This window comes from Stegodyphus dumicola, chromosome 10 (assembly GCF_044657685.1).
Source record: "Stegodyphus dumicola isolate Sdum_Otavi_A_Nest chromosome 10, ASM4465768v1".
In the NCBI taxonomy this organism is placed as follows: domain Eukaryota; kingdom Metazoa; phylum Arthropoda; class Arachnida; order Araneae; family Eresidae; genus Stegodyphus; species Stegodyphus dumicola.
In genome coordinates this window covers 35468453-35482281 of record NC_140777.1, presented here as the reverse complement: position 1 = coordinate 35482281, position 13829 = coordinate 35468453, and the positions used below count along the sequence as shown (strand labels likewise).

General features: G+C 32.7%; 1 protein-coding gene across 1 annotated transcript in view; it reads left to right on the top strand.

The window, feature by feature from the left end:
* The first annotated feature begins 1516 nt into the window (after window positions 1-1516).
* Window positions 1517-13829, top strand: part of LOC118191363 (neural cell adhesion molecule 2-like) — a 199398-nt gene continuing 187085 nt past the window's right edge. The window contains exons 1-2 of the mRNA XM_035362168.2: window positions 1517-1544; window positions 2566-2904. Of these exons, the coding sequence (XP_035218059.2) occupies window positions 1517-1544; window positions 2566-2904 (367 nt within the window). The remainder of the gene's footprint in view (window positions 1545-2565; window positions 2905-13829) is intronic.

Genomic DNA, 13829 nt, shown 5'->3' with positions numbered 1-13829 from the left:
TATTTCGTGACGTAAACAAATGTCTTCTCTTTATTTAGCTCCACAACAAAATGTTTCCTCTTTATTTCTTAGCGAGCAATTTTTTATCACAACTATTTTGTAATGCTCTGTATTAATCCTTTCAGAGACATCTTATAGCCTAGTAATGGAGTTCCTTGGCTGGAAATGTACATTTTGATGCATTTATTTCTAATCTTGTTTTGTTTAGAAGCGAAAATATTTCATGAAAATCCCTAATATGTTCATATATCGTCTTGCTAGTTATGATTACATTATCTACATAAATAAGTGTACTTTTTCCGAGGACAAATTTTAGTGTAGTATCTATGGGCCTCTAAAACGTGGTGGAACTCCATAACACAAACGGCATTCTGAAAAAGGCATAAACTCCTGAATTTGTAATAAATGTGGTTTTTGGCATATCCTCTTGTTTTACACATACGAGAAAGTATCCAGAGTTAAGATCTAGCGTCGCCAAATAATTTGCTGACCTAATTGTCCTAATTATTTATTCGATTATAGACAGCAGATATTTAGTAATGCTATTTAATTTTCGTTAATTGACTGCAGAACGCCATGACTTATAATCCGTCGGTGGGAGACTATTCTTTTTTTCAGCACAGTATTACCTGGCTAGAGTAAGGGCTACTCATGAAAATTATGATATTTTGAAGAATTTCCTTGATTAGCTTTTGCATGGTTTACTTATTTGATTCTATCGTTGTGGTAGTGCTTTGCTTTACAGGGGGGCGGCATTTCCTGTGTGTATGATGTGGTTTATAATTTGAGAGAGTCTAAGAGTATCATTAAATAATTCAGAAAAACGACTTACCAACTTTTGTTTTTCTTTAGTCGGCAGGTGATTAAGTGTGTTACCGGACGTTGCTTTCCTTCTCCTCAGATTTATGCATATCCAGCTGTACCGTGGTTTGAATAAAATTACTTTTAGCCCTCGCCGCCTTTAAAAAATCAATTCCCCAAACACTGAAGCTTGTAGATTTTTCAAAACGAAGAAAATTAGCTTCTGTTGCTTATTTCTCATCTGGACGTGTATTGTGACATTTCCCGTAGATGTACACTGTTTGCCTTGAACGGCAATAGCTTTTGCCCCTTTAACCCTTAACGTTCTATATCGTGTAAAATAATTTCGAGTAAAGTTCTCCGTGAAAAATATTTTTTGACCACCTCTATCCAATAGTGAGTCTGCTGGAATATTAGTCAACAATATTTGAATTACAGGCAGAACCAAGCTTTTTATAACTAACGTATTCAATTGAATAGTACATATATTTTCTTGCCTTCGGGTAACTCTACCCTTTTACTTTCAGCACCCCTTATTATATTAAGTTTTATTGTCTACTTCCCCTACCCCGTTTTTTTTCGCGAGTTTTCCCAATTACCACTCGCGGCTGAAAATTTCTTTCTACTTTCAAAACGTTTATTAGTGTTAAACCGTGACCGCCCTTACGCTACATGCCTATAAAACTGACCGTTTGACCTGCTGTCATATCCTGATATGCGCGTACTTTCTGATACCATCCTGCGTTTGTACCTTACCGTGAGTGCAAACAAACTCTTGAACGTACTCAGATTTCTCAAATCCTGGATTTGCAGCAATAGCCTAGGAAATACAATTTGAATGATTCGCATCGGTCTTTTTCCCATATAAAAATTTACGAATTACATTTTTCGTAATACAAATTCTGTCAGTTCTTCGACTTTAATCTGGTAATAGTTCAGCTCCCAGTTCCGCCCTATCTTTTACCACGGAAAACTGTTTTATTAAGGTGGTGTTAAATGTTGGAGTTATTAACTCATAATAAATAATTTCTCATAATAAATATTTACCAATGCATTTTTACCAGCTCAGCATCTGACGAAGGGGTTTGCAATTGTAGCTATTTAATTGTGCTGCTAGTGAAAATGATAAGATTTTTTTGTTTTTAAATTTTACAATTCCATACATTTTAAAGTTCTGTTCAATATTTCCATGGTAGATTTGCATATAAACTATGCTGTTTAACTTTCACATGCATTTACCAGAAATACGGAGGGGGATCCAAAAATATCAGGCAAAATGTAATCCCTGGTAGAACAGACTGTCGAGATGCTCAATACAGAGAACGATTCTCGAGTACCTCCTCTGAGCAACTGCCTCATTTCCGTCCACAACTTGTTATTATAGATAAAACGTATATCTGCGAGCTGCGCAATCGTGTATCGATGCAGACCGTACCTCTCGAGAATGACGATTTGCACCAGCAGATCTGTCTTTCAGCATCGCCGTGAATCACCCAAAAGTGCCATTTTTGAGCAAATATTTCCTCATAAAATCTTATTTCAATTCCTTCTACTTGCATTTATAATTTTTTGTCAGATGGTTTTAATTACTCTGCTAGTTCCTTCTCGCATTTCTCGGATATCAAATATTAAACATCTTTGAGAGACCGAAATGGCATTTTTATAAGAGGTACTTGGGGAACCCTAATGTATTAAAAATATTAATACTAAAGTAATTTTTACTTTGTATATGGTTTTCTAAATACCTTTTTCTTGTCTTTTCAGAACCAGCAGAAAGGCATACTGTGTTATCTGGCGGAAAGGTGTCTCTTCCCTGCGACATTATATCTCCAATGATAGGCGACGAGGTGTATCTGGTGTTGTGGTATAAAGGAGAGATAGCGACTCCCATCTATAGCTTCGATGCCCGAAGGGGACATTTAGGACAGGCCAGGCATTCATCAAGCGACTTGTTATCTCGAAGAGCCTATTTTAACACCATACCCCGACCTGCCGTTCTAGAGATATCACCTGTTGGACCAGAGGACGAAGGAGATTATCGATGCAGAGTGGATTTTAGAAAGGCGCAAACTAGGAACTACCAAATAGCTGTTAAAGTTCTTGGTAAGTAAAGATGAATAAAATTTATGCATTTGTTTATCCTTTGGTTTTTGTACAATAGTAACTATATCGTAATTAAAAATGCAAAAATCCAAGCAAACTTTAGTTTGGCTATTAGAATGAAAAAACAAAATCGTACATCTGAAGAAACACATACTCCTGCATTACTGTGATGAATCACGTACGGTTGAAATGTTCAAACCAACTCAATATCATAGTTGCCTGCAGGCTTTCGACTGCCAGCAGTGTAATGAGCATTCCCGTTAATGCAGACAACCCTGGAGCATTTTGCTTTAATAAATTAACTATTTATACTATACTTGCTGTTGAAAACTAATCAAGATATACGTATAAAGTTAGGTATGTCACTGATGTATCAACATAATTTGTGGTAAAAAATTATATATTTTTACCTCATATAATGGTTTAGCAGCGAAATTAGATTTTAAAGATTAAAGACACCCACCTTGAAGTAAAGCCTACGGGTAGTTCGGAATAGCATGCGAAAATTTCTATCACGTGTTGCAAAATTGTAATAATTTTGTAACCCAAATATATTTGTTATTCAGTTAATGAAAAATAATAAATTTCTAGATATACATTAATATTTCAAATATTCTGAAAATACTTGATTTCTTCTCAAATGATGGAAATCGACAGATTAAACAGTAAAGAAATTAAATTTTAAATCTTTTGATGTATGCAATTTAAAGAGAGATGTATGGATATATCTTCAAAAAGAGGAAATGCTGTTTAGAGGTCTTGAGGTAAAATTGTAAATTAAATATGAGAAGTAACTCTGACCATTTTTTTTTTTTTATTATTATAGACTTTGCTTGTTGTTAAGAATGAAGTTTTAAACGTGGGCTAAAAACCTCGCAAAATACCATGAAACCGAAATAGTTCCCAGTTATCATTTATCAAGAGCAGTGAATCATTATACCAGAGATAAATGATTTTTTTCCAAGCATAATATGTATTAAACTACCTGAATTCAGACAACTCCACTAGAAGATTATAAAGCAGATATACAAAAGTTTACAGAAATAGTATCACATATACGAAAGTTTGGTTCACATAAATACATTTGAATATATAAACTTTACGAATGAAGGAAATTGTCCTTATTTTTTATCAGTTGTCTCCAAATTTTATTAATTAAATAAACTTAAAACTGATCAGTAACGCGAATTATTTGAGTTTATAAATTATTTGATTGGATTGCTCCCTGTTTTATCCTTGAAAATGGAACTGTATGTAAATTTGATATTACAAAAGTACTAGACGTATTCGTATCATTGTCAATTGAAGTTTGATTCCCGTTTCTGTGAAGCTCAAAGTCAACATTATGAACGGCCATTTTAACGTTAATATAAATCAGTTATTGATTAATATTATGTAAGAGTATACTTTAATATAGAAACAAAATAAGCAGCATACTTAACGGTGATTAATCTGAGGTACGCATGTTTGTTTCCGACGCAAACAAATTGTAGGTATGAGTTAATTAATTTACAGTAGTATTACACTTTATCTCTGATTCCGTTTTTTTATATGCATATGCGAATATATATATTCCCAACACAAACACACATACACACATATATATGTGCATTATGATAACAGCTTTCAGTTGTCCTTGGAATACCCTTTCCCAATTTAGAATGCAATACCTCACACGAGCAATCACACATTCAAATTCGGACACGTACCTTTAACTAAAATCCGAGTCACTGTAAAGATTTTCTCTTGATAAAAATCAGCGCCAGTTTTCCATTTGACTGACTAGCAGTGTTCTGCTATTTTAGACAGTTATTAATGCTGTGAATACATTTCATATAAACTAAAAATAATTGCAGTTAAAAATACCAGCAAGTTGTTAAAATATTCATAATACAAAAATATACGGAAAGAGCAAAGCTTAGTGTAGTTACACCTATGCTTCAAAAGTAATTGCTTTTGGCGAACCTTTTTCTAATCTCAACCGCGTATCGATTCAAGAGCAAGAACGAAAGACTTGAGAACGTTAAAAATCTGTTTGTCTACAAAACCATCCCATGACATTCATAAAGAATAATTTAGCCTTTAATAAAACCCAAATTAGAAGAAAGACGTTCCAGCAACTTGTAATTTTGTATTTCTAACACAAACTCTTAACATTTATTATTTCAAAATATTTATAGAAATAAGCTGCATTATTAAATTATGTTTCTTGCACAACCTACATTTAAAATAATAAGGTAAATATATGTGTGCAGGATTTGGCTAGGGAAGAAGAATTCAGTGTTCGAAAAGTGTCGGTGGAATGAGAAATAGAGCATATATACCGTAGTAATAAAAAACGCCGTTTTCGGAAATTAAGAAGCGTGCCTTGGTTTCTTGATTAAGTTTTCAAGTGTAACGGAAAGTTAGTTGCTAAGTATATTTTCTTTGCTTGCAGTTAGTGCATATGTGAGAGAACTTCGAAAGCTGTTGCAGAGACTTCTAGATTTCAAGATGTTAGGTTTACGTTATATTTCTGAGCGCATACTGGCTAATGTAAATACAGAGATACCAAAATATTGTGGATGAGTAACTTTTTCCCACTACACGATTTTGTAAAATATCCTAAAAATTCCATTTTCGAATAAACATCAATATTTTTCCCAAACAAAATGAAGAAATGCAAAATTGCAAAAATAAAGCTAAGAAGAGTGCAAGGTATGTAAGAAGAGTAACAAAACGTTTGAAATAAATAGCTGCACAGAAGTGCAAAGAAAACTAGGTGAAATGAAAACAAAAAATTTAATTATTTTCATATCTAATAAGAGTATCACGTCCAAACTAATATTATTAACAAACACGACCTTCAAATTGCTGCGGATAATTACAGTTACAACGTGGCATAGTGCATACAAAAATGATCGGGAAAGTGTACAACTGATAATGACGAGGGTGATGTGAACATTGTTGCTTTTAACTATGGGAAGAGAAGAGGAGATAACGACTGCTTAAAACAGAAACATGCAAAATGAAATCTGAAAGGTTCCAGATTTTAAATTACGTCCAAAGGTTTTTTTTTTTTTTTTTTTTTTTTTTTTTTTAACATTATGTGTGTTACCTTTATTTATGAAATATCATGTTCTTCGCACTTAAACCATAAAGTGCACAGTTTAATGTACAACATAACTGAAAAAAAAAATAATAAGTAAAAATTATGCCAATATTAAATTCTGAAGATGACATCTTCATCGTCCTGCTTGGTACACACATGGCTGGAGGGGAATTGTGAAACTTCGCATAAATTTTCGCAGCATTTCTGTCTGTATGATGGCTACGTCATTGAATGATAACCTCTATTTTCAAATAAGGAACAGGGTTTATCGATTTACACTTTAAGGTATATCCTAATTTTATAACAGTTATTTTATATTTAGGAACCTTTCCTATCTCTTCTAGCTTCAGCTTACGATTCCTTACCAGAATGAGTTTTTAAAATAACATTAAATGCAAATGAGAAGTAGAAAGTATTTAAGTTCACTGACCTCGAGCGAGAGAGTTAGTATTCTGAATAGCGCGCGTTTGCCTGTTGGCTACTAACTGTTACTAAGTTTGGCCATATTATGTGCCTTTTGATAGTTTCGCTGGTTAGTTTAATATTAAAGGCCAACTGTTAGCATCGGCTAAATCGCTTTAGTTAGTCACTAGATAGTAGTTATTTCGTACATTTTAAATTAAGCCCAAGTGGAGCCTTTGTTGTACGCTCTGAGAAAAGGGCGTCTGTACATCTTTATTTGGAGCAAATAAAGGGTAATTAACCCTTCTTGAGTTTACTTTTCTGTTCTTGGACTTAAGCGATTAATCGCTTGGTAGTTCACTCGGTTCCTCAACACTAGTAGAATAAAAAGGAAGAACACTGCAACACACTCAGTTTTCAGTAGGTAGAAGTAACAAGAAAAAAGAGCAAATAACCGGTATGATTGCATAGTATCTCCGTATCAAGAAATTAAACCTTTTCGAAACGCATTTATCGAATCCCTAGCCGCGTGGACAACTGCCCGATTCTGTTGAAACCACAGTTCGTTTAGGTTTAGGCTCCTTCTATGAAGTTCTGCAGAGTGCATAGTTCTGTAGCATTTTAATACATTCAATGTTCCTGCCTGATCATCTTATGTAAAGAAATATTGGCCAATTTCCTTAAACGTTTAAGCAGTCCACATGATTTTGTAACCTGTCGTGAGTGTAATACACGCTCACATAATTGTACGAAATTTCTCTGACCAACTCCAGCAATGTATGCACAGAAAAAGCCGATATTTGGAAGATGAAATTTTCAGAACTTGATATTATTATTTATTATTACTGAATATATTACTTACTATTAATTAAGTTTTATTTTTACATTTCCCAGTAATGGCCTACATTAAGGTGCAGAGGTATATAGTAAGGTTTATAACATGAATAAAAAGAAGTTCTTTGCAATTATTAAGCTACTTCATTTCAAAAAGCGATAAGTAGTTCTGTGCCTCTGGTATTTTGATTTATTTGTTTATTATTATTTTCTGTTAAGTTTGCTTATTATGACAACGCACTTTGGTATTTTTTATTTAAGTGCACTGAATTACATGAAGAGAATAAGGCAACTTATAATTTGGTGAACAAAAATTACAAAAATTACACTTAAAAACTGACATAAAAGCTTGGGAGTTTACCTGTGTAATTAAGAAGTGTATTTGCAAGTCGGTGTCCTATTAAGAATTAGTATTATATAGCTATATAATTGTTGCTGCATCAATAAGGTAACAAAATTTATGTTATATTATAAGGCATTCCTTCTTAGCATGCCTTCGTGGTATGGTAGTCAGCACACTCGGCGCGTATTCTAGAGGTCCGTGGTATGAGTCCCGGCAAGGACATTTCTCATTTTTCATGTCTCTTGCTTCATCTCTCCTGCTTCGAAATATACCTGATGTCTCAAAAATTTTTTTATTTAATTATACATATATCGGACAATAAGATATCGGATTATTTTATACCATTGGATCAATTAACTGAAACGTTACGAAAAAGGCCAATTAGAAAATAAAAAAGTTATAAAATCGAAAACATTTCTTTGTTTTGCATTTATGTTTATTTTTGCATTATTTCGATTTACAAAAATGTCAAAGGATAACATTTATTTTAGTTGTTTTGTAGTGCTTGATAGCAGTATGAAAGTCTACCATTACGTTTTATAATTAATGAGTGCCATTATAATTTTGGAAGGTCAAAAGCATTCTCTGCATGTGTCCTCTTGATATAGTGTCAATATATTTACATAGCAAACCGGAAGGCAAGAGGCTCGAATCTTAAGAAAGAAGTAACCTTTTAATTTACCGTGCAATCGCTCCATTGCATCGAGTAAATGCACACTAAAGTTGTCTTTCAAGAGCTGCCTTCCTGGTGGAGAGCTGTCTAAGATTAAATTGTTCATATTCACGGTTTTACAAGGGAAAAATGATGCAAATGGTCCATGCAGCCAGGCCGTTCGCAAAGAAATGAACGCAGGTCACAACTATCAGTTTTTAGCGGTTGCACTTATTCGGTAGCTAGTCGGCTAAGACCTAATTTCAGACAGATCAGGACCTAAATTTTCTCAGTCAGTAGATTGATTATTATCCAGTGAACTGTGATAGAAATAGTTTTCTATTTGCGCTATGCTTCTAATACAGCCATTTATATAAATTATTAATAGTTCCAAGATACTTCTAGTATCCCTGAAAAGGAATAGGATATTTTACAAATAAGCGCAGTTTCTTCAGATAAAACCTAATGTTAAAAATCTTTTCATCAACTATATACCACACTAGCACATATAAAGCGTTACAGTATTGGAATTACTAAGAACCTGCTGGTATATTTTAGAAACCACAAAACCAAGATTCTGCAAAATCGTAATTTATATTAATAATAATTAAAATTTATTATACTATTATTTTATTTCTTGGCCACAATTTCAAAGTTATAATTACATTAAGTGAAGGAAAATGCGTAAAATAAAACTATTTTTCTGCATGAAACTTGCACCTCTACTTACAGATTCAAAGAATTTTCGGACATAAGGTAATGAAACACCTAATATTACATATTTAAAATTTCATTGTAGATTTTCATTTACATGTTCCAGACATTTCTATTTGGCAATTTGGCAGGTTCATTTCATGGTGTTTGTGGAAAAGGAAGGCTGTGGGCAATAAATGTGGCATCTGCTGAAAATTTTCTCCTAACTGGAAATGCTTTACGAGAACAGAAATGTTCCATACATTTTAAGTGGGAATTGGAATTGCGATTTATATCGGATTTCCTTTCCATACGTAGAAGGATAAAATGCTCGCAATATTCTAAACCAAGACAAGGATGTAATTATATTTGCAATCAGTGAAACTATTGAATTTGCTTGAGCGAGGGGAAATATTTCGATACATGTCGAGAGTCTGTGACTGATATTGAATTCCACCCACATTCTGGAGATTTCTCAGTATTTAAATGTTCCAAAATTTAAACACCTTACTTAAAGGCAAAATAGTAAAGTCATATTAATGTATACTTTTAAATTTTAAACAGTTTTCGTTATACATCTGTTATCTATTTCAAGGATATAATTTATAAATAAATCTGAATTTTAAAAGAACTTTTTTTTTTCTGTATTTGAAATTATTGCTTTTGAATTTGGTGTAATTTAAATCTAATTTAATGATAACTTGACTTCGTATACTTTAGTAGCGCTATTAAAAAGGGAAACCAATTAAAATATAATCACTGCATTCATGGTAGGAAGACATATAATATTTGGTTCATTTTTGAAAATATGAAAAATATTTCAACAATAATTCTTGTTGTATATTTTATTATTGTTCCTAAAATAAAAATATCATAATAATATTAAAAATATTTACAGATGTATGACAATAGAATGACCAAGGTGGGACATCTGTGACCCAAGACGGGGTTTTTGCTCACTCCACAGTTGTATTTCAAAATTAAGCTTTCAAATTTTTGGATTTTTCCTAAAGATTCAGTATAATGCTTTAAAACTAATTTAGTTAAATTCCCACGATTCCTTTTTACTTCCTTGTACGAAGTAAAAAGGAAGTATTGTAATCGCGAAAAGTTTCAGGCAGCATATTTCAACGATAATATCCATTTTGACCGCTATCGAATGCGATTTAACGATGTTTTTGCGTGATATCTGTACGTAAGGACAGAATAAATAACTCGTTTCCTCCAAAAAAATTATAAAAACTGCTTTAAAATTAATTCTGAAGATAATTTTTCGTGGCGTCTGTACGAACATATGTACGTACTTGCGTACGTACGTACGTATCTCGCATAACTCGAAAACGATTCGCCTCAGAACGTTGAAATTTTGTATATAGGACTGCTATAACATGTAGATGAGCACATCGTATTTTGGTTGCAATCGGCCGCACCAAACGTATATAAATACTATATTTATATATATATCCACTCTGTTACTCGGCACTGCGTGATCTCAGTTTCTTTACTCTTATATGTTTGTAAATTGTACATTTTTTGCTTTAAAAATGATTGCATTATGTTGTTCTTATCTTCCGGTTAAGGTTTTTATGCCTTTCGTAATTCTGGAAGCAATATTTGTACAATTATCAACATTTTAAAAGCTGTTTAAGTGCGGTTCAGTTTTAAATATCATGCCGAACATATTTGTTTACATTTGCAGAATTGTAGATTGTTGCCAATCTAGAGAGACTAAGCTTCGCAACAATAAAAATATCGTTTTCATTTATTATTGCGAATTAAATCATGCTTAATCCTTTCTGGAATTATTTCGAGGAAATAAGTGTTTAAGATTTACTTCGTAATTTTTAATACAGATATTTTGAGTTTTTATATATTTTTGCCTTGTCGCGAAGTGAGAACTGAATTAATTAAATGAGAAATACTAAATCGTCTGTGAAAAACTGTTTCTTTTCTGTTTTGTTTGCTTAATTTCTTTCATACATCGTTCTAGCTTTATTATAGTATTTGAATAGAACATGTGGCAACGATAATAATTCTTTAAATGATATAAATTTTGTGCATTCAGAGTGTCGTTATAGTAAAAGAATATAGTGAATTTTAAAGAGTGCATTTATTCTATTGTGGTTTATGCGCTGTCGATGAAGTAGATTTTATTCAATCCAATCTATTTAAATGAAATTCAAGAAAACAATGCGTATAATTTAATATTCCGTACAAGGAAGTCATGTGGTGTACACATCAGATTTTTTATTTACATGTCTGTTTATTTAGAACTACAATGGCGGCGTCATAGCAGACCCGAACAAGATAATGGCTTTTTGTTTTATTTCAACAAAGATTTCAACTTTACATTTTTCAGTTACAAAAGAATAGTATAAGAAAAGATATTGGAAATGCTTTTTAGAATACAGTGAAAATGGGAAGGGGCCGTGTCCACACGCCGTGCACTTGCTAGGCAGATGTGTGAAGTTTTTTCATTGGAAGCTGTTGTATCTATGTATTGGAATGTTGTGGAATCTTCTTATCTCTGCTATATGCTAAAAACTATGCAAAAATTAATTTGTCCCTTGTTGAAAACTGCACGGAAGGAAAGAAAATGTGTGCATTTCTAGTTTTGCACACGTTTAGTGATGATACCCAGCAGGAGAGGTGTTCCGAATGAAGAAATTTTGAAATTGCTAAATGAACTTTTAGAAAATGCTTCTTGCAACGAAACTTTGTTATAAATGACGAAAGAACTATTGGGTATATGATCTCATCTTCCGAATCCAGTTCAAGTGACATCGAGCTGAATGAAAGTATTCCAAGTAAATGCAGTTCAGAAGTTTATAAAACAACAGGGAATTTTAACAGTGTTAAAACAAAAAATTAAAAATAAAGAAGAGCAATCATCCCTTCAAAGTGATTTGGAATAAGCGAAAGATGGAACTATATAGAAAATACATCAGCAGTGTTCATTTTCTTTTAGTCGACAACCTATTCAAAAGATTCTAAAATCAAATCCGACCCTACACCGTACTCCAAAAGAAATATTGCTGATAACAGTCCTGTAACTTCCTAGAGACTTTTCTTAAATGATAAAATTCTGAACATCATAGAGAAATGTTCAGAAATGGAAACAAGATTCAAACTAAATAATGAAGCTTGGAATACTTCTCTTGATGGACTGGATTCCTTTATTGCAATATTATATGTTCGAGGAGCTTTAGCCGAAAAAGGGGTCTAAGTCATTAGCGTTCGGTCAAAGACCTGGAACCACAATTATGATAAATTTTCACTAATATCAGATGTTTTGAATATTTACTTAAAAACCTGTTTATGTCTTACAAACCAGGGGAAAACATTACTGTAGATGAGCAGTTTTTCCCATCAAAGAGATGCTGTAGATATTTGCAATATATGCAAAGTAAACCGAATAAATTTGATATTAAATTTTGGTTGGGTGTCGATGTGAGCTCAAAGTACATAATCAACGCATTTCCATATTTAGGAAAAAAATGATTCCAAATGAAATGATCTAAGTGTTGAAGAAAATACTGCTTTTTGGTTAGCAAAGCCGTATCTCAAGACAGGACGAAATATAACAACTGATAGTTTTTTACACCTCTGAAACTTGTGGAAAGCCTAAAAGAAAATGGTTTGAGCTAGGTCGCAACAATTAATAGAGCGAAAAGAGAAGCTCCAAATTCCTAAAGAAAATGAAAAAAGAATTATATTCAACGACCTTCATGACACACAATACCATCATTCTTACTTTCTACCACTATTAAAACACAGAAATGTACTTCTTCTTACAAATTGGCTTCTTCATTAGAAGTTACTTAAAATGAGAAAAAAACTCTTGAAATAATAAATTTCTACAGTTCCACAAAATTTGGAGTCGACGTTGTTGATCAGATGGCAAGGAAATATTCCGTGAAATCTGCTTCAAGGTGTTGGCCAATGCATGTTTTTTTTTCAATATTGTAGATCTAACCGTGATCAATGCATAGGTAATTTTTAAAGAGACAACAGGTTCTAATATATTGCAAAAGAGGCAGAAGTTATCGGATTATCCCGGAAGTTTTGAACAAACGAAAGCGTTGCTAGATAAAGGAATGCAAAAACAAGGAAACTAATACTGTTTGTGACAAATGTTCAAAATTTGAGTGTGGATTGTGTGCAGCAAAAAAAAAAAAAAAAAAAAAAAAAAAAAGAAATAATGACTATAGCATTCTGTGTGAATTTTTTCTCGAGAAAGTATTATAATGTAAATATCATGCATATTTAATTTGTATTGTGATATAATAGCTTATTAATCTGTAGGAACATTATGAAATTTAATTAAATAGTATGTTATTTAAAAGAAAGTTCTTGCATTTCATTTTATAAGGGCTGCCAAAATTTTAAAATATCTATTCTGAAATTAAAAAAAAAAAAAAAAAAAAAAAAAAAAGGCCCACCAGCGGCCGAGCGGTAAAGACGCTGAACACTGGTAGTTCGGTCTGAGGTTCGAATCCCGCGAACGGGCTGGCTGCATGGGCGTTTTCGTGGTTTTCCCCATGTGTAACGTGTATACGAGCCAGTTTCCCTTAGAAAGTCCTCCACGAAAGGCATCCCTCCCTTTAGGCAGCTAGCCCTCGTGTTGCTTTGCCATAATTAAATACACCAACTGAAATAAAAAAAAAATTAAATTTTCTTTGATGGTGCCATTAACTAAATTTCATATTATGTAGCATTCTAGATGCTCAATTTTATAAATCATTAAAATTCATTGTATTACTCACGAAACACTTTATTTTATGTTTGTATCTCCCATACAAATTAAAAATAACATCTCTGAAGTCCGTGGGTCAGCTATGACCCATCCCGGTTGTTCTAGGTATATAAAAAAATGTGGTAATTCTAGTGGTAAATGATTTAAAAAGTGA